Below are 19429 nucleotides of genomic sequence, written 5' to 3' on the forward strand. Positions count from 1 at the left end.
CACCCCACATCCAAGGACAAAGGAGAAGACACAACTAAATGGTAGGAGAGGCACAATCACGATAAAGTCAAATCCTGTTATCTGCAGGTGGGCAACCCACAAGCTGGAGAACAATAAGACCAAAGAAGATGTCACCCTGTTGTGAAAGTTCTAGGCTTGGCGATCCAGCCAAGAGAATGGGAATCCCCAGGGAATCTGACTTTGAAGGCCTGCAGGATTTGATTACAGGACCTCCACAGGACTGCAGGAAACAGGATTTACTACCACAGCCTGCTAAACAGTAGTATAATAACACCCTGACAGCTGGAGTGACCAGGTGGAAGGGCGTCAATCTACACAGGTCTTGCAAGTCAGAAAATCTGGGTTTGAATCTTAATAAGCTGTGTGAGAAGTTAGGCAAATCAACCTGTGAGCTTCAGTTTTCTCTCCCATCAAAATGAACACAACTATTTGTCCCCTCCATATGGATGAATACCTAGTGAATTATTCTCAAGTAAATGAAAGTATGGAGTATATAATACCTTCTATTCAATTTGTCTCTGGATTTAAATGAGCAGTGCCTACAGCAGCTAAGATATGTAAAGAGAATAATTATCTGTCCACAGGTGAATGAAGAGAGATGATGTGATATGTATAGGTATACACACATGCATATAATATGGGATATTAAGCCATGAGAAAGAAGGAAATCCTGTCATTTGCAACAACACAGATGGAACTTGAAGGCATTAAGTGAAATAAGACAGAAACAGAAATACTGTGTAACTTACATCTGAAATATTTTAAAAAGGTGAACTCACAGAAACTAAAATGTGGGGGAGACTGGGGAGATGTTAGTCAAGGATACACTTCCAATTATAAAATGAGTAAGTTCCAGGTATCTAAGCACAGTGCTTGGAGTCAATAACACTGTATCTTTGAGATTAGACCCTAAATGTTCTCACCACAAAAAAGGCATGGTAATTAAGTGACATGCTGGAGGTGTTAGCTGTGGTGGTGATCATCCTGCAATAAATAAATGTGTCAAACATGTTTTACCTTAAACTTACACATTGTTAAATGTCAATTATATCTCAATAGAGTTGAAAACAACAGAAAAATACATGAGCAGTACCCAAAATGTGAACGAAAAACGACACCTAACTCCTAAAATTACTACTAAAGTTATTACAGAAGAATATATTAGAATATATTAGAGAAGAGTGTTAGTACATAAGCAGGAACTGTTACGTTATTGAAACTGAGTTGGCGTCCAGTAAACTGAGTCGGAGTCTGCCTGGTAATTTAATTGCCAGTCTTCCGGATGGGCTCTATCTGTCATCATTAGCTGACAGTGTTCTCTTCAGGGACCTGACTTTCCACTCCTCCAACTGCTTTCCCCTTCCTCATTTCCTCCCACCCCTTTCGGTTAACTCTTAAATAGCTCTCCCTCAGCTCCCTGCACCACTTCTAAAGCATTTTTAACCAGAAATAGGGCACGCAGGGCTTCCCCCCGAGTTCCGGGGCCCCCTGGACCGGTAGGAAATGCCCAGCGGTCTACCCTGCCTCAGGGCTTCCTCCGCCGCATCACTTCCCCTGCCAGCGCCGCCGATAGAAAAAGGATCCCGGCCCACGCCCAGCGGACTCAAATCAGTCCCGGGCCGCCCCACCCAGCCCCAGCCCTCCGTCCCAGGGCCGGGCGTCTGCCTTCACCTAGAGATGGCTTCAGGCGGGTCACACCCCTGCTCTCCTTACCAGGGCGCGCTCCTTGAACCCCGCCCTCGGGCTGGCAGCCCGCGCTGGCTCCCCGGAATCCCCCGTGCCAGTTCGAGCCGGAGAAAATGACCCAAACTTGTTGTCCTAAGTCAAGGCTTCCACGCGCGGGGGCTTCCCTGTATCTACGATGCCCGATCAGGGCCCTCGTCCCTCGCCCGTCCCGAAACTGACGCGGAGACCCGCGCCTCCCCGTCCTCTCCCGGGGCCGCCCGCTCGCCAGCCCGCCCGCCGCGAGCTGAGCCGGGAGGCGGCTGGAAGCGACCGCATTGCGGCCGCAGGCGGGCGGCGCGGGCTTCCTTCTCCCGGTCCCTCCGCCCCCGACCTGCCGAGGGTCCCAACACCCTCCCTCGCCGAGGGTGGGTGCGGCGCCCACGCGCAGTCCCCTAGTCCTTGCTGCGTGGGCTGAGGATTTCGGGGACGGGCGCCCGGCCCCGCGCCGCCCTCCTACCCACCCCGGCCCCGGGGAAACTCCTCGCTCACCGATATACCCATCCTCTTCGTCGTCCTCCTCCAGCTCCATTTCTAGCAGAACGTCCCTGGTCATCATGGGCATGTCTCCCCCCGCAGCTGGGAACTTGGCGCAAAGTTGGGGGCTCCTTGGAGTCCGGAACTTCGGCTCTCTAACGGGGCGGGCGCCCGGGCAGGGACTGCAGGGCGCGTCTCACTCCCGGCGCAGGGGCCGCTGTGCTCAGCCCGCGCTCGGTGAATCCGGACCCGAGTGGTGCGCCCAAGACAACCTCTGGCCGCCGGAGCCGGGCTGGGCCGGGCCACTGAGCATGCCCAGTGAGCGCCGGGGATCGCTGCGGAATGATTGAACTGCCGCGGCTTTATGAGCTCCCAGAAGGAAGTCAGGCGGAGAGAGGAGGGAGTCGCTGGTGCTCGCGCGGTGCCCGCCAGTGAACTCGCCGAAGGGGGAGGCGAGAGCGTGAACTCCGAACGAGGCAGCTCTCTGTTTCAAGTTCATATATGGGCACGTCCTGGGCCCGCTTTCTTTGATATCTGCTACGCGAGAGGGGAGAGACGCTGCTGCTGCAGCTCCCAGGAAAGACCCTTTAGGCGAGCGAGTCCGGATGGTGTTTAAAGGCGAAGTGGAGCCCATGGCGGATCTTAAAGTATCAATTCCTCTGACTCCAAGTGGGGAAACGTATTCTGTAGGGGAATGGGGAGGTGGCAATTACAGAGAAGAGGCCAAACTCGCAGATAAGAAACAACAGAAGAAAACAAGACTAAGAGAGCGAGATCCAAAGAAACACGTTCGCAAGAGGCAGGATTTCCGCATCTAGTGAGGCTAGGTTAGGGACGGGAGAAGCGCCCCCTACTCCCGCCCGGGGGGTGGTCAGAAATGATTGCCAAGAGGTCATCTTGAAAGCTTCATCCTCCGTGTCACAAGGGCAAAAGAAGCGAAGACCTCCATTATGGTTAGGTGTGAATTCTACTCTCAAGCAATGGTTAGGTGTGAACTGTACTCTTGAGCAGTGTGAAAAACCATCATAACCAGAGGAAACAAAGTACTAAAATAAAGTTGAGGCAAAGAGTATAAGAATGCATTCCTGGTAACAAGAGGGAGCAGTAAGACAAATACAAAGGGATTTCTGCTTTCAGACACATGGGGTAATTTGAACTGCGGGTTCCTGGGGTTGTACATCAGCAGAACTTTTTTCCAAAGAAGCTGGTGAGTTCCCATGGGTCCGTTTTGACTTCTCCAAAGGGCTAGAAGGTGCATTTGAAATCCTTGTTATATTCATTGTTCCCCTAAAACTTATTGAAACTTTTTGTATTTTTTCCACTTAAGTCCAAAATTGTTATGATAATGAGAATAAATATTCAGACGACACGAAATCTGTGCATTTCATTCTCCTATATACTTATTTCTCGTATTTTCTTATGAAAGAAAACATTGAGATTAACTGTCAGTGGGAATGGGAAAGCAGCTATGAATATGCATTATAAGACATGAAGAAATTACTTTTAAGAAAATATCCAGGGAACATATTTGCTTCTTAAGGAAACTTTTGGTGGAAAATTATTTTTAATATAAAGAGAAACCAATACAGCATTTTAAAGATAGGAGACTGAAGGGGAAAAAATGAGGAGAAAAGATTATTTTCTTTTAGTAAACTTTGCCCCTAATGCTTATAATATGGTTCCTACTAAAATAGAAATTCCAGAAGTATTTTGGTTACATGTGAATGTGATTAACATTCTTTGGATGCATCAGGTCTTAGTTGCAGGATGCAGTATCTTTAGTTGCTCCATGTGAACTCTTAGTTATGGCATGTGATACCTAGTTCCTTGACCATGAATGGAACCTGGGCCCCCAGCATTGGGAGCATGGACTATGAATCAAACCTGGGCCCCTTGCATTGGGAACATGGAGTCTTAGCCACTGGACCACCAGGGAAGTCCCTCCCCACCAATTCTAAAGCTTTAAAATTCTCGTCAACTCCCTGCTATAGTTCTTTCACCAAACAGTCTAGTTCTTTGGGCTTAGGATTTTGTTCAGTGTTAATCAGTAGTTAGAAAACTCTTGTGATTGATTTTCCATTAGGTTTCACTGAATCATTTGAAATTCTTCACAGATTTTGAAGTTTACATTTTTCTTGCCTGATAAACGTTGCAGAGACATTACTAGACTTATATGTAAAGGTGACTGTTGCTAGAAGGGAAATGAATTATTTACTTTGGTTAGCTGTAAATTTATTATTAGTAGTCCATTATTTCATTTAATCCATTTTATTTCCAACAGCTTCTTTCCTGCATTATTTTTTTCAACTGAGTAATATATGCTTCAAAAATAATCAGGTAACAGGCCTGGGTAAGAACCGCACCTTTGACTCTGAAAAATTATCATCTATATCATGAATAGTTTATGAAATAAATTTGTGGCCAGGTGATAGAACTGATAGATCCAAGTCAGGGATCATAGACCAAGTATCTTCCCCTTCATTGGTCTTCTAATTAATTGCAAGCTTTGTCTGGCCACAGAATGGCCCATCTTTCTCTGCCCATGCCTTAAATGTTGGTACTTTTCTGGCTCCCATCCTCAGACCTCTTTTCTTCCCTACTTAACTCATTCAGTCTTATAACTGTATTGTCTTTTCCAAGCAGGGCTAGTTTCATGGGCATACCAACAGTTCATTCACACACGGCCCAGCACTCAGAAGGGCTTAATATACTTGAGGTCTTGAGGTCTTAATGCTCTGTGGTTGCCAGCTTGAAGATTTTACTAACAGTATCTTTGGGTTTTTGTTTTGTAAGTGAAGTCCATTGACAGAGTGGAGCATGCCTCCTGCCACCTCTCTGCCTCTCGGGGATAGGTTCAGCTGCCAGCTCCTCTCATTTTCTGGCATTTCACTCCTATACACTCTCCCTCTCACCTCATCCAGGACCAGGGAGAGACTTGGGCAAGGGTGCAGGGAAGGTCAGGTTCATTTGTGTGCAGGGCATGGTGGCAGCTGTCCTGGATTGTCAATGCCACAGTGCACCTAGGCGTGACTTGTTAGGAATGAGCCTCTGACCCATGTGCAAGTGCATCCTAGCCTGGAAATTGTAGTCTCTTGGAGGTGTACCTCTGATGTGGTTTAGAGATTAGAGGCCATAGGAAGGGACTCAACTTCTCCACCCCCATCTAGAGCATTCAGTTCTGCAGATTTTTGGGAGGAAGACCAAGCAGCTCATGGATCTCAAAGGCTCTTTGAACAAGGGACCCTGAATTTGCATTTTGCACTGAGCCCTCCAAATTGTAGAGTTGGCCTTGATGTCAGGATATTTATTTCCAGCTCAGCTTTCTCTTCTGTGTTGCACATGGTGTATCTGCCTACTTGTTTGAACATCTTCACTTGGATATTTGTTAAGACATTTCAGATTCAGCAAGTTTAAAACTAAATTTATAACCTCTGCCCAATATCTGTTTCCCTAAACTAAGAATGGCACCACTAGTTACACAAGCCAATAATTTGAGCCTCACTTTGATTCCTTCCTCTCTGTCTTTTCCCTCCTATTCAATCAGTTGCTAAATCCCATGGCCTCCACCCTATTTTCAGGGTATCTCAAATACATCTCGTGTTTTTTGCCTTTTGTTACATTGTTCCATAACCACACAGTTTGACATTTTAGCAGAGACTTAAAGGAAGTAAGAGATCAAGACATAAAACTGAGGGAGTTGAGTTTAAGGCAGAAGAGAAACCAAGAATAAAAGTTCCAAGTCAGTTCAGTTCAGTCACTCAGTCATGTCCAACTCTGCACCTCTGTGGACTGTAGCACACCAGGCTTCCCTGTCCATCACCAACTCCCAGAGTTTACTCAAACTCATGTCCATTGAGTTGGTGATGCCATCCAACCATCTCATCCTCTGTCATCCCCTTCTCCTCCTGCCTTCAATCTCTCCCAGAATCAGGGTCTTTTCCAATGATTCAGTTCTTCACATCAGGTGGCCAAAGTTATGGAGTTTCAGCTTCAGCGTCAGTCCTTCCAATGAATATTTAGGACCGATTTCCTTTAGGATTGACTGGTTGGATCGCCTTGCAGTCCAACAGACTCTCAAGAGTCTTTGATAACACCACAGTTCAAAGGCATCAATTCTTTGGTGCTCAGCGTTTTTTATAGTCCAACTCTCACATCCATACGTGACCACTGGAAAAACCATAGCTTTGACTAGACAAACCTTTGTTGGCGAAGTAATGTCTTCACTTTTAATGTGCTGCCTCGGTTGGTCATAGCTTTTCTTCCAAGGAGCAAGCGTCTTTTAATTTCATGGCTGCAGTCACCGTCTGCAGTGATTTTGGAGCCCAAGAAAATAAAGTCTGTTACTGTTTCCATTGTTTTCCTGTCTATTTGCCGTGAAGTGATGGGATTGGATGCCATGACCTTCGTTTTTTGGATGTTGAGTTTTAAGCCAGCTTTTTCACTCTCCTCTTTCACTTTCAAGAGGCTCTTTAGTTCTTCACCTTCTGCCATAAGAGTAGTGTCATCCGCATATTTGAGATTATTGATTTTTATCCTGGCAATCCTGATTCCAAGCTTGTAAAGTTCCATGGAGAACCACAAAGAGGTCATGGCAATGGTGGCATAAAAGATTAGCCTCAAATGTAGTGACTTAGAGTGAGGTGGAAGCTATAACATCTTTTGTAAATCATGCATTATCATTTCTGCTGTTGGTCATACAGGGCAGTCAGCTCTAATCATTGAGGGAGCTTATACAGAGGATGAAGACCAGAGGTGGGGATCTTCGGGAGCCATCTCCATTGTCACTGTTCTGATACATACCACCATTCTCCATTCTTAGTTCCTGAGAACTGACTGTTTGCTGGCCACTTTCCTGGATGTTGGGGATTTAATAGAAAAAAACAAAGACAGATGACATCACTGCCCTCATGACCTTCCATTCCAGTGGATGAAGACAAATAAGACAAATGTACTTATTTATTTGTCTCTTTCAGGAAGCAACAGTTATAACCCTGTCTGGAACAACTGATAGGTTCAGGTCTGAGAAAGGAGTATGACAAGGCTGTCTGCTGTCACCCTGTTTATTTAACCTATACGCTGAGCACATCATGAGAAATGCCGGGCTGGATGAGTTACAAGCTGGAATTAAGATAGGCTGGAACTATTTACAATTGCTATACATGGAAGCAACCTAGATGTCCTTTGGCAGATGAATGGATAAGGAAGTTGTGGTAGGTACATATACACAATGGAATATTCCTCAGCTATGAAAAGGAAATGCATTTGAGTCAATTCTAATGAGATGGATGAAACTGGAGCCTATTATACGAAGTGAAGTAAGCAGAAAGAGAACAATAAATACTGTATGTTAACACGTATATATGGAATTTAGAAAGATGGTAATGATGATCCTACATGCAGGTCAGCAAAAGAGACACAGATGTAAAGAACAGACTTTTGGAGTCAATGGGAGAAGGCGAGAGTGGGATGATTTGAGAGAATAACATTAAACATGTTTATTACTATATGTTAAATAGATGACCAGTGCAAGTTCGATGCATGAAGCAGGGCACCCAAAGCCAGGGCTCTGGAACAACCCAGAAGGATGGGGTGGGGAGGGAGGTGTGAGGGGGGTTCAGGATGGGGGGACACCTGTATACCTGTGGCTGATTCATGTTGATGTATGGCCAAAAAATCACAATATTTTAAAGTAATTATCCTCCAGTTAAATAATTTAATTAAAAAAAAAGATAGGCAGGAGAAACATCAACAGCCTCAGATATGAGGATTATACCACTCTAATGGCAGAAAGTGAAGAGGAACTAAAGAACCTCTTGATGAGGGTGAAGGAAGAGAGTGAAAGAGCTGACTTAACACTAAATATTAAAAAAAAAAAAACCACTATGATCATGGCATATGGCTCCATTACTTCTTGGAAAATAGGAGGGGAAAAGGTGGAAGTAGTGACAGATTTCCTCTTCTTGGGCTCTAAAATCACTTTGGATGGTGACTGCCTCCATGAAATCGGAAGACGGTTGCTTCTTGGCAGGAAGGCTATGAAAAACCTAAACAGTGTGTTGAAAAGCAGAGACATTACTCTGCTGACATAGGTCCATATAATCAAGGCTGTGGTCTTCCCAGTGGTCACGTACAGTTATGAAATCTGGACTGTAAAGAAAGCAGAGTGCCAAAGAATTGATGCCTTCAAACTGTGGTGCTGGAGAAGACTCCTGAGAGTCTCTTGGAGAGTAGGGAGATCAAACCAGTCAATCCTGAATACTCATTGGAAGGCCTGATGCTGAAGCTGAAGCTCCAGTATTTTGGTCACCTGATGCAAACACCTGACTCATTAGAAAAGTCCTTCATGCTGGGAAAGGTTGAGGGAAGAAGAAGAAGGTGTCAGAGGAAGAGATGGGTGGATGGCATCACCAATGCAATGGACATGAATTTGAGCAAACTTTGGGAGATTGTGAGGGACAGGGAGGTCTGGTGTGCTACAGACCATGGGATCACAAGGAGTCGGACACAATTGAACGACTGGACAGCATCCACTGGAATTCCCAAATAAGTACATTTGCCTTATTTGCCTGGGCAAGGATAATAGGGAATGATGGTTCGGGGATGGATTTACAGAGTGGTTAAGGTAAACCTCTCTGCTAAGGTGACATTTTTAGCAGAGATCTGAAGAAAGTGAGGGAATAAGACATGTAAGTATCTGAAAGAACAGTTTTAAGGAGAGGTAAATGCAAGTGCAAAAGCCTTGATGACAAGTATGTTTAGTGTCTTCAAGAAAAACAGAGAGGCCTTGGTGACTGTAGTGTTAGTGATGGAGGAGGAGAGAGGTAGGAGGTCAAGCTTGGTGGGGAAGGGGGAGTGCTGCAAATCACTTTTGCCATCAGAAGACTTGGGTATTTACTATGAATAATGTGGAAAAACTTTGGAAAGTTTTGAACAAACGGACGGCATAATTGGACTTATATTTAAAAGGATCCTTCTGACTTTATCAGACTATGCAAGAGGAAGTGTAAAAGAAAGAAATCAGTTAAGAGATAAAGTTCTTTAATTTTGACAAGGGGTGATAGTCTTGAACCAGAATGGTAGTGGTAGATGTGGATTATAGATATATTTTAAGGTAGATCTTAAAAGAGTTTCTGATACAGTGAATATGAATATTAGAACAAAAGGGAGTTAAGGATGACTCCAAAGTTTTGATGTGAGTAACTAGGGGAATGGAGTTGTGGTTTTGAGATGTGGAAGGACTAGAAGGCAGTAAGGGATACGGGAGTTTGAGTTTGGATCCATAAATCTGAAGTCAATATTAGATATTCATGTGGAGATGTTCAGTAATCATGGGTCTGGAGCTTGGAGGAGAAATCTGCACTGGAGATATAAACTTAGGACTGGAAAAGACTGCTTGGAAAATTAATCTATATAAAGAGATAAGTCCATGGGATTGAGCTCTAAGACTCTCCACTCCAACACTTGCATTGAGAAAATGAGGAAAAACCAGCAAAGGAAACATGGAATGAGAGTCCATTGAGGAATGAGGAACGACAGAAAAGGGTGAGGTTCACTTAAAATTTTTTTTCCAAAAAAGGCGATGTGGGGAACCCGATGCTAAACCATTCATAAACAACCTGCTTCTGGATAGGGGTTTCGTATGTAGCAGAGCAGCTCCCTCGCTGCGATCTATTGAAAGTCAGCCCTCGACACAAGGGTTTGAAGAAAAAACAATGTTTTAATAAAACAAAAATGAGAAAAAAATTTTTAAAGTAGAAAAAATATTTTAAAAATGAGTTAATGAAATTAGAAAAAAAAATTTTTTTGAAAAGGATAAAATGACCTCCTGTGTCAAATAAACTTGATAAGATGACTTTGCAAAGACTTCTAATTTTTCTGTACCTGGAATAGTTTTCTTTGGATGTGAAGAGAATTGGTCATTGGATTTAACAATGGGAGGTCAACAGTGACCTCAGTTGCAAAGAAGTGGTAGGGGACAAAAATCTGAAACTAGTTCTCCAATATGTTTTGTCCAAACCACAAGTAAGTCTGAAGCTCTCAACAGGCACTTGACTATGTGTCCTACAATTAAATCAATTCTGACACTATTTACCTAGAGAAAGCATCAGATCACATAAGCTAAGTGTTTAGTCCCACAAAATTGCATCCCCTCCTCCATTTCAGATGCCAATCACAGGTCCAGGTTGTCACTGAAGCTTCTGGCCAACCTGCTATGGACTGGAGGTTCCCACAGCCCCAACTTGGACTTGATTAATTTGTTAGAACTGCTCACAGAACCCAGAGAAACATTTATTTACATTTATCAGTTTATCAAAAGAATTTTCTAGAGGAAACAGATGAGCAGGTGCACAAGGCAAGATCCAGAAGCATCCCAAGTGCAGGAGTCTTGTCCCCGTAGAACCGGGGTGCACCATCCCCCCAGCCTGTGCACGTGCTCACCACCCCCAGAAACTCATCAGATCTTGTTTTCAAGGATTTTTATAGAGCTTAATCTGCAGCACTTTCCTTCCCCTCCTCAGAGGTTGGTTGTTGGGGCTGGAAGCTCTAACTCTAATCACGTGAGTGACTAGCCCCATCCTAAGGCTACCCAGGAGCACCACCCTAAGTCACCTCATTAGCATCAGCTCAAAAGGGGGTCCTGATGAAGGACAGAAGACACTCTTATCACTCAGAAAATTCCAAAAGGGACTTCCTTGGTCATCCAGTGGCTAAGATTCCATATTCCCAAGGCAGAGGGCCCAGGTTCAATCCCTGGTCAGGGAACTAGATCCCACATGCCACAGCTATGGCCTGGTGCAGCCAAATAAAGGGAAAAAAAATTTTTTTTTAAGGTAAGTTCCAAGGATTTGAGGTTTGTGCTAGAGACTAGGGGAAAAGACAAAGTGCATTTCTTAACATACCACAAGTGCACAGCGGAAGGAAGAAAGAGGAAGTGATAATGATGCCGGCAGACAACCCTCTCAAGGAGACATGAAACTGTCTGAGACACGTGAACTCTAGACTTCTATATCCACCTCCACTTGGATTCTAACAAGCAGTGAAAATTTCGTATCCAGTGTGAAACTTCCGGTCTTCCAAACTCTGGTCTACGCATAATCTCCATCTCAAATAATCAATTCATCCTCTGATTGCTCAGGCCCCAGACCCTTGAGTCATCTTCAATTCCTCTCTTTCTGGTATACCCCATATCCATGCCATCACATTCTTTTAAGTCTATTAAAATATACATCTAGAGTTGAACCACTAAACACCACCTTTACCACAAACATCTCCTCTGACATCATCCTCTCTTCCTTGAGTTATTTTTCTACCTGGTTTCCCTGCTTCCACCTTTGTCTCCCTGGGGTCTATTCTCAACACGGTAGTCAAAGTGATGCTGGAAGCATCACCAGAGTCAGATCACATTGCTCTCTGCTCAACAACAGCTCTTTATTCTAACACTAGGAAAATCCAAGGTATTTACAAAGCCACTCTATTTAAATTGCAAAATCTCCAGAGTCACTCCACATGGTTGTGCAGGATGTTTATTCTATACAGGTGTCTGGTCAAGGGGAATAAAGTGAAGCCTGAATTCTAGCTGAGGCTTTGCTTGCCAAGTGCCTTGGTACAAGGTTCTGTCTATACAATGTTTCGTACAGGTTGTTAGCACACCTGGATACATCTACACACGTACTCCCTCTTTCTAAATTTGCTATATTTTCTCTTTATTTCCTAGCCTCCTCTCATACATCATTTGTTTACTTATTTTGTTTATTATCTGTGTTCACCAACTAAAAGATGAGGTCCACGAGAGTGGTGGTTTTGTCTTTCATTCATTACTACATCCTCAGCACATAGTAGGTATTCATTAAATATTTATGAAATTGAATTGGGGTTTTTTGTAAAAGGTAGTGGGAAAATGCATTAGTAGGTAGAACGGTATGTGGGCCAAAAGAGGGAAAATTTTTCATGTGGGAGAGAAAAGGAAAAATTGCTGACATGATGTCCTCAGGTAAGTGAAAGTGATATGCTCTGCTAAATCACGGCGACAATGACTGTACAAAGCAAAATAAAACTTCCATCACAAAAACCACAGGAGAGACACAGTATATGAATGCAGATGCAGGTGTGCTGGTAAATGTTTAGGTAGGAGCTGTAGAAGCTATCATTTTCCCCTCAAATGTTTACTTGGAAAGCTTTCAAACATACAGAAAAGTTGAAAGAACAGTGTAACAGACATCTATACATTCATCACCAAGTCTCAGCAATTGCAAATATTCTGTTCTATATGTTTTATCTGTTTGTCTCTCTGCATATATTTCACTGAATCATGTTATTCCTGGAGACCTCATAATATACCATCCCTACGTAAATAACATGTTCACAAAGAAGATACTTCTCTCATACCAACTAATACTTAATCCATATTTAAACCTCAGAGATTTTAATGGTCAAGGCTTTTATACATCTTATACATTTCACACATGCAACTGATTATATTCCTTGATGTTTCCAGGAGAAGAGAATGTGAATGATTTTTTCCCCCTAATGCTGTTCAATGTCTAGCATATGCTGTAGACTGGACATTAAATGAGAGGTTATTAGATTCAAGCAAAATATTTTTGGCAAGAATCTGTCATAGGAGATGCTGCTGTTTCCATGTGGCATTACAGTAGGAAGTATACATGTGCAGATAATTCTACCATTATTGGTGCTAAGTTAGAGCACCAAGCTACCTAACAAATGCCAGATCTTTCCATTAGGTCAAGGTCTGAACCCAAACAGTGTGACTCCAGGGTCTTTGCCTCTAACCACCTTACTCTAGGGCCTCTTGAGGTAAGAGCACTGGCCTCAAGGACCAACAGCATATACACAAGTAGCAAGGCTAGGGTGCAAAATTGCTGTCTCCACCCACTCGACGTGGAAATGACCTGTCAGTTTATAATCTTAAAAAAGGGCCCTGGGAACTTGTACCTCCTGGTGAAAGTAAACTCCTTCTTCACGTATTCTCTATTTATTGAAGAAAAGACAAATACATGTGTCAGCTTCCGAGCTAGTACCAAGGATTGGGTTGATTTGCTCCAGGGAAGAGAGAACTTAGATTGTAACTGATTTTCTGAATTCTATATTGATTTATTATCATCCCCCAAGATCCATCTTTCTTATGTACAGAAAAATGAGTAAATGAAGTGGGAAAGTGGCCTTTGATAAGGACATTAATCTCTTTGATTCTGTGATAATCTGAGTTCTGAGGAAAGCATGTTCTAATATTGGCAAAGTAGAAATTTGAGATTAGAATTGTCTTCTTAAGGGCAATTTAGGTCAGATTACCTGTAGCTCTGCTTACAAGCAATGAATTAATCCAGATAATTTTTAAAAATATTTATTTATTTGAGCTTCCCTTGTGGCTCAGTGGTAAAGAACTTATCTGCCAGTGCAGGAGACGGGGGTTTGATCTCTGGGTCAGGAAGATCCCCTGAGAAGAAAATGGCAACCCACTCCAGGATTTTTGCCTGGGAATCCCATGGAGAGGAGGCTGGCAGACTACAGTCCATGGGGTCACAAAGAGTCAAACACAACTTAGTGACTAAGCAACAACAATAAATTTATTTGTTTATTTACTATTCTGGGGTGTATGGACTTCTCATTGTGGGATGTCTCTTACTGCAGAGCATGGGCTCTAGGCACATGGGGTTCAGTAGTTGCTGATTGTGGGCCCAGTAGTTGTGGCACACAGGCTTAGTGGCCCTGGAGCATGTGGGATCTTCCCAGACCGGGGGTCAAACCCATGTCCCCTGCACATTAGCAAATGAATTCCAGTGAGCCACCAGCAAAGATCCAGATAGCTTTTTGGTTACTAAATTTTCAGAGGTAGATATTTTTGGTTTTATTTTGCTAGGGAAGATTGACAAATGGACTTCACTTGAAGAGGTTGGAATAGAGTGAAAAAAGTGCCTCCCCTCTGGCAGTCTCCAAAGCCCCAACTCAGGGCTGCCTCACTTCCCTGCAGTGGCAGAAGCATCGCAGCAACATCTAGGATAAGGATTACCTACAATCCTGGCTTAGACTGGAATCACAGTGTCAGGACAGGTAGATTCGTGGTGGGCAGGACGCTCTCTTAAAAAAGAAACTTTCCTACTTGGCTTTTGTTCTGTCTTGTTTTGTTTATGTTCTTTGCCTATGAAACTGCGCGGAGGCTTCAGCTTTGCCTACAGCTGGTCCTCAGCTGCTGTACAGAATGGGAAATATCAAATATCCCTAAATGTTCACACAGCCAGTTTGATACTACGGAATCTAAGTCATTGCTAGTGAGGAGGGGGATTTCTATAACAAAATTTCAAAGTTATTTTGATTTGAATCCCATTTGTAATGCTTGTGTATTTGTTTTGCGCTGTGCTGGGTCTTTCTTGCCGCACACTGGCTGCCTTAGTTGTGGCAAGTGAGGGCTACTTTCTAGCTGTCGTGCACTGGCTTCTCATTGCGGTGGTTTCTCTTGTTGCAGAGCCTGGGTTCTAGGGCTGAAGGGCTTCAGTAGTTGAAGCTCACAGGCTCCAGAGCATGGACTTAGTAGTGTGGTACACAGGCTTAGTTGCCCCATGGCATGTGGAATCTTCCCAGACCAGGGATCAAAACTGTGTCGCCTGCATTGGCAAGCAGGTTCTTAACCACTGGACTACCAGAGAAGTCCTTAATCCCATTTTTAAAATATATAATACTCTGCTAAGCTAGGTGTATGCGAAGTCACTTCAGTTGTGTCTGGCTTTTTGTGACCTTATGGACTGTACCTGCCTCCTACCTCCTCTGTTGATGGGATTCTCCAAGCAAGAATACTGGAGTGGGTTGCCATGCCCTTCTCCAGGAGATCTTCCCCACTCAGGGATGGAACCAGAGTCTCCTGCATTGGCAGGTGGGTTCTTTACTACTGGAACCACCTGGGACCCAAGCTAGGTGAGGCATCGGGAAAAAATGACACTAGGGTCTCACACTTCCAGAAATTAGAAACGACTTTCTATAACAACTAGAGCAATGGTTTAGGGAAGTGACAAACATGAAGGCATGATTCCCCACGGTCCATTGACTGCCTTATAATCTTCATTTTCACTAGCATTTAATTCACAAATAACTTTGTGAGTGAACGTGAGGTAAAATCCCTTTTGCTAGAACTTTGCTAGATATTTTTGCAACTCACAAGAAGGAACGCATTTTATGAGTGTAGTCAACGCAGAGAATTATCTAAGCCTTCTTGGGATCATTTACTGAGCCAAATGGCCTGCAAATCTTTAAATATTCACCTTGACAGAAAGTTTGCCAACCCTGGTTTATACTCTCCCTTATCTTGACCCAACATTTGGAAGGTGTATTGTACTTCTGAGACAAAGCTGTTTTAGCAGGTAAACAATCTGCACTAATGGGTATCTATAAAGAAACATTTATTTGTGTGTTGATTTTCATGTGTTACTTTCAGCAATTACACATTTTTGCCCTGTAGATTGTCATGGAAGAAATCACAAAAGATGTCCTAGAATTAGCAGCCAATTCAAAGTACGTGCTCTGCTGGGGTGTTTTGACAAGTGCTAAATCTCATTCTGGCTGCATAGTACAGGCAACAAATACATGCCCAAGAATGGAGTGGTGGGTCCAGCTGAACATTAAATTTCCCCCCAAACTGGCCTTGAAACCCCTCAACATTATTGAATTTTAAAAAAGAGCCAGATACTTGGGTCTTGGCTCTATCCTCCAGGCATTGGGGGCAGTCAGTTCTCACCCACCCCGAGCAGCACACACGTCCCCATTCCTCCGCTTCCCGAGTTCCTTGGCATAGATTCTGGTTGGTAATGCTGAGATTTGTTACTCACTGTGCCACCCCGGTCAGTCCTCCTTCACCTGCGTTCCGTTCTTAGTATCTTCCTCAGACTTCTTCAGGGGTCCCAACAGCTTCTCTTCAGGGACGGGTTCATGGGGCAACTTCCTCTGTAGTCTGGGCTGCAGCCTGAAAATTCTGAGACTTTCCGCTAGATACTTTGATGTTTCTTTCTGTATTGGCAGGGTTTTCTTGCGGCAGTAGCTCTGCATAGATATCTCTGTTTTGTCTTCATTGGCACTTTTGTTTTCCTTTAATTGTGATAAAGACCATGTAAGGTAAAATTTACCATCCTAAGCATTTCTAAATATAGGTCCTGTAGGGTTACATATATTCACGTTGTTCAACAGATCTCTAGAATGTCTTCTTGCAAAACTGAAACGCTATGCTCATTGAAAAACTCCCATTTCCCCTCCCCTCAGCCCTGGCAAGCACCATCCCCCTTTCTGTTCTATGAGTTGAGTTACTTTACACACCTCATGTACATAGATTATATAGTGTTTGTCTTTTTGTGATTGATGTAATACAATGTGCTGAAGATCTGAAAGCTATCATTTAATAATTCTATTTACTTGTGCCTGCTGCATGCTAGCATGCTCAGTCACTTCAGTCGTGTCCTACTCTTTGCTACCCTTCGGACTGTAGCCCACCAGGCTCCTCTGTGCATGGGATTCTCCAGGTAAGATTACTGGAGTGGGTTGCCATGCTCTCCTCCAGGGGAGCTTCCTGACCCAGGGATCGAACCCTCATCTCCTGCATTGCAGGCAGATTCTTTACCCACTGAGAAACATGGAAACCTCTAAAATAGAAAACACAGGTCAGTAGCAAGCATGAGAATGTGGAAGGATGTTTAAAGAGAGAGAAGGCTTGGAAAGTAAATGTACTAGTGAAATAGCATAGGATCACACTAGAGACCCATATGAGGCCAAGAATCTAAAGTAAAACCTGTTAGCATGCTCATATTTTTTTCCAGGCACATTCTGATACTCAGGTCCATGTATCAAATAGGTGGACAGTTTGATATAACTAGGATTGAGTTTTGGAAGATAAGTTCAACAGAGGGAAAGAAGGGGTGGAAATTGATGGTATAATCAAAGGAATGCTTCTTCATTCCTCTTTTTTTTCTCGAATCCATATCCTATCTATTCAACAGATCTGATTCATTTTACTTCCAAAATGCATTAAGCATCTTGTTATCTCCCATGATGTACCCTGATCCAAGTAATCATCATAGATGACTAAAGTAGTCAGAAAAATTTTATCTGATCTTCTTAATTTCCCTCTTTGCTACCCTACAACCCATTCTTCATTCAGTGACTAAAGAGATTCTTTGAAAATCTCTAGATGAATATATTCTGTCCTTGCTTAAAACCCTCCACAACTAAGGAAACTGGAACACTCCCTAGATGTTTAATGATATTGAGACATAATTATGAGGTAGTTACATACGGATGTGAGAATTGGACCATAAAGAAGGCTGAGCCCTGAAGAATCGATGCTTTCAAACTGTGGTGCTGGAGTAGACTCTTGAGAGTCCCTTGGACTACAAGATCGAACCAGTCAATCCTAAAGGAAATCAGTCCTGAATATTCATTGGAAGGACTGATACTGAAGCTGAAACTTCAATACGTTGGCTACATGATATGAAGAGCTAACTCATTAGAAAAGACCCTGATGCTGGGAAAATTGAAGGCAGAAGGAGAAGGGGATAACAGAAGACGAGACAGATAGCATCACTAATTCAACTGACATGAGTTTGAGCAAACTCCGGAAAATAGTGAAGGACAGGGAAGCCTGGCATGACGTAGTTGCAAAGAGTTAGACTCGACTTAGCGACTAGACAACAACAAAAACAACAATGAATTTTTAAAGTGTGATAGTAGTACTGTGGTTAAAAGTTTTTATGTGCACGCAGACAACTTTGTAGATGAAATGATACGATTTCTGGGGCTGTTTCAAAATAATCCAGAAAGAAGGGGTATTGACAAACAAAACTAGTCAGGGACTGAGAGGGGTCAGTATACTCTTCTCCCTATTTTTTGTGTTTTTTAAATTTTATTTAAAAAAAAATTTTCCCCTTTAAAAAAGGGGAAATCCTTCAGTGTTTTTTTTTTTGGTCCTCTCTTCTCTTCCCTTATTTTTGTCTTTAAACAAATTCATTGCTTTTCTTCCTTTTCCTTCCTTTGAGGTAGCCATGGCAGACCTCCCGCTAGAGTGGAGCTGCATCAGAGAAGGAAGGGCTGGAGGAGGCGCCTGGTGCAGTCGGAGCATGTGCTGGGTTGGCACAGGAAACCGGCCGGAGCTCCAGGGCGTTTCCTCTCCTCAATCATCCTCCCAAGAGTGAGCAGTTATGTGTGTGCGTTCTTCAGGAGTGGACGCTTAGTTTCTGACAACCCTCCTCTACGTCTCACTGGTTTTCAAATTAGCTGGGATGACTTTTCTTCCTGGTGTTGAACCCCAGGGCTGGGCTTCCCAATATGTGGCTTGAATCCCTCACTTCTCAGGGAGGATCTCTGAGCCCATGATATTCACCTTCTCTTCTATATCCCTTGCTAGGAGCAAGGTACCTACCTGATTGCTACTTCTCCCTTCATACCTGACCCCATGTGGATCTTACCTTTCTGCCTTGGCTGTAGGAAAACCTTTCTGCCAGTCTCCAGCTTGTTTACAGTGAGAGCTGTTCCACATGTAGATGTATTTTTTGTTGTTGTCAAACTTTTTATTTTATATTGGAGTATAGCCAATTAACAATGTAGTGATAGTTTCAGGTGAGCAGCAAAGGGACTCAGTCATACATATAAATGTATCCATTCTCCCTTAAACTCTCCTCCCATCCAGGCTGCCACATAACATTGAACAAAGTTCCCTGTGCTATAAGTAGGACGTTGTTGTTTATCCATTTTAGATGTATTTTTTAATCAATTATAAAACGTTTATTAGTAAGATACAATTTCTGTGTGTGTGTTAGTCACTCAGTTGTGTCTGATTATTTGCGACTATGGGATTTTCCAGGCAAGAATACTGGAGTGGGTTGTCACTCCCTTCTCCAGGCGGATCTTCCCAACCCAGGAGATGAACCTGGGTCTCCTGCATGGCAGGCAAATTCTTTAGTGTCTGAGCCACCAGGGAAGCCCTGCAATTCCTGGGCAACATATAAAATTAACCTTTTGGAAACCATCCCCCTGACAGAGGAACATAATTTTTGATGTTAAGAAACATGCAAACTCTTCCCTAATACAAGTAAGTCCCCATTACCAACTCCATAAGTGGGAGATACTCCTTTAGAGCATGGAATTGTCATAACTAAGATGATGATCCATTTGTCTTCCAGTGTATTTTTGATGTGCTCATGGGGGGAGGTGAATTCTA

The 19429-nt window shown here is 43.3% G+C and overlaps 1 protein-coding gene across 2 annotated transcripts in view; it reads right to left on the reverse strand.

The window, feature by feature from the left end:
• ANO6 (anoctamin 6) overlaps positions 1-2564 on the reverse strand; it is a 238979-nt gene extending 236415 nt beyond the window's left edge. The window contains exon 1 of one of the 2 annotated variants that reach the window (XM_043886376.1): positions 2236-2564. In XM_043886376.1, the coding sequence (XP_043742311.1) occupies positions 2236-2308 (73 nt within the window). In that variant the 5' untranslated portion in view covers positions 2309-2564. The remainder of the gene's footprint in view (positions 1-2235) is intronic. The other variant, XM_043886382.1, reaches the window with a different exon arrangement.
• Between the last annotated feature and the right edge of the window lie 16865 nt (positions 2565-19429).

The sequence above is a fragment of the Cervus elaphus genome, chromosome 3, assembly GCF_910594005.1.
Source record: "Cervus elaphus chromosome 3, mCerEla1.1, whole genome shotgun sequence".
In the NCBI taxonomy this organism is placed as follows: domain Eukaryota; kingdom Metazoa; phylum Chordata; class Mammalia; order Artiodactyla; family Cervidae; genus Cervus; species Cervus elaphus.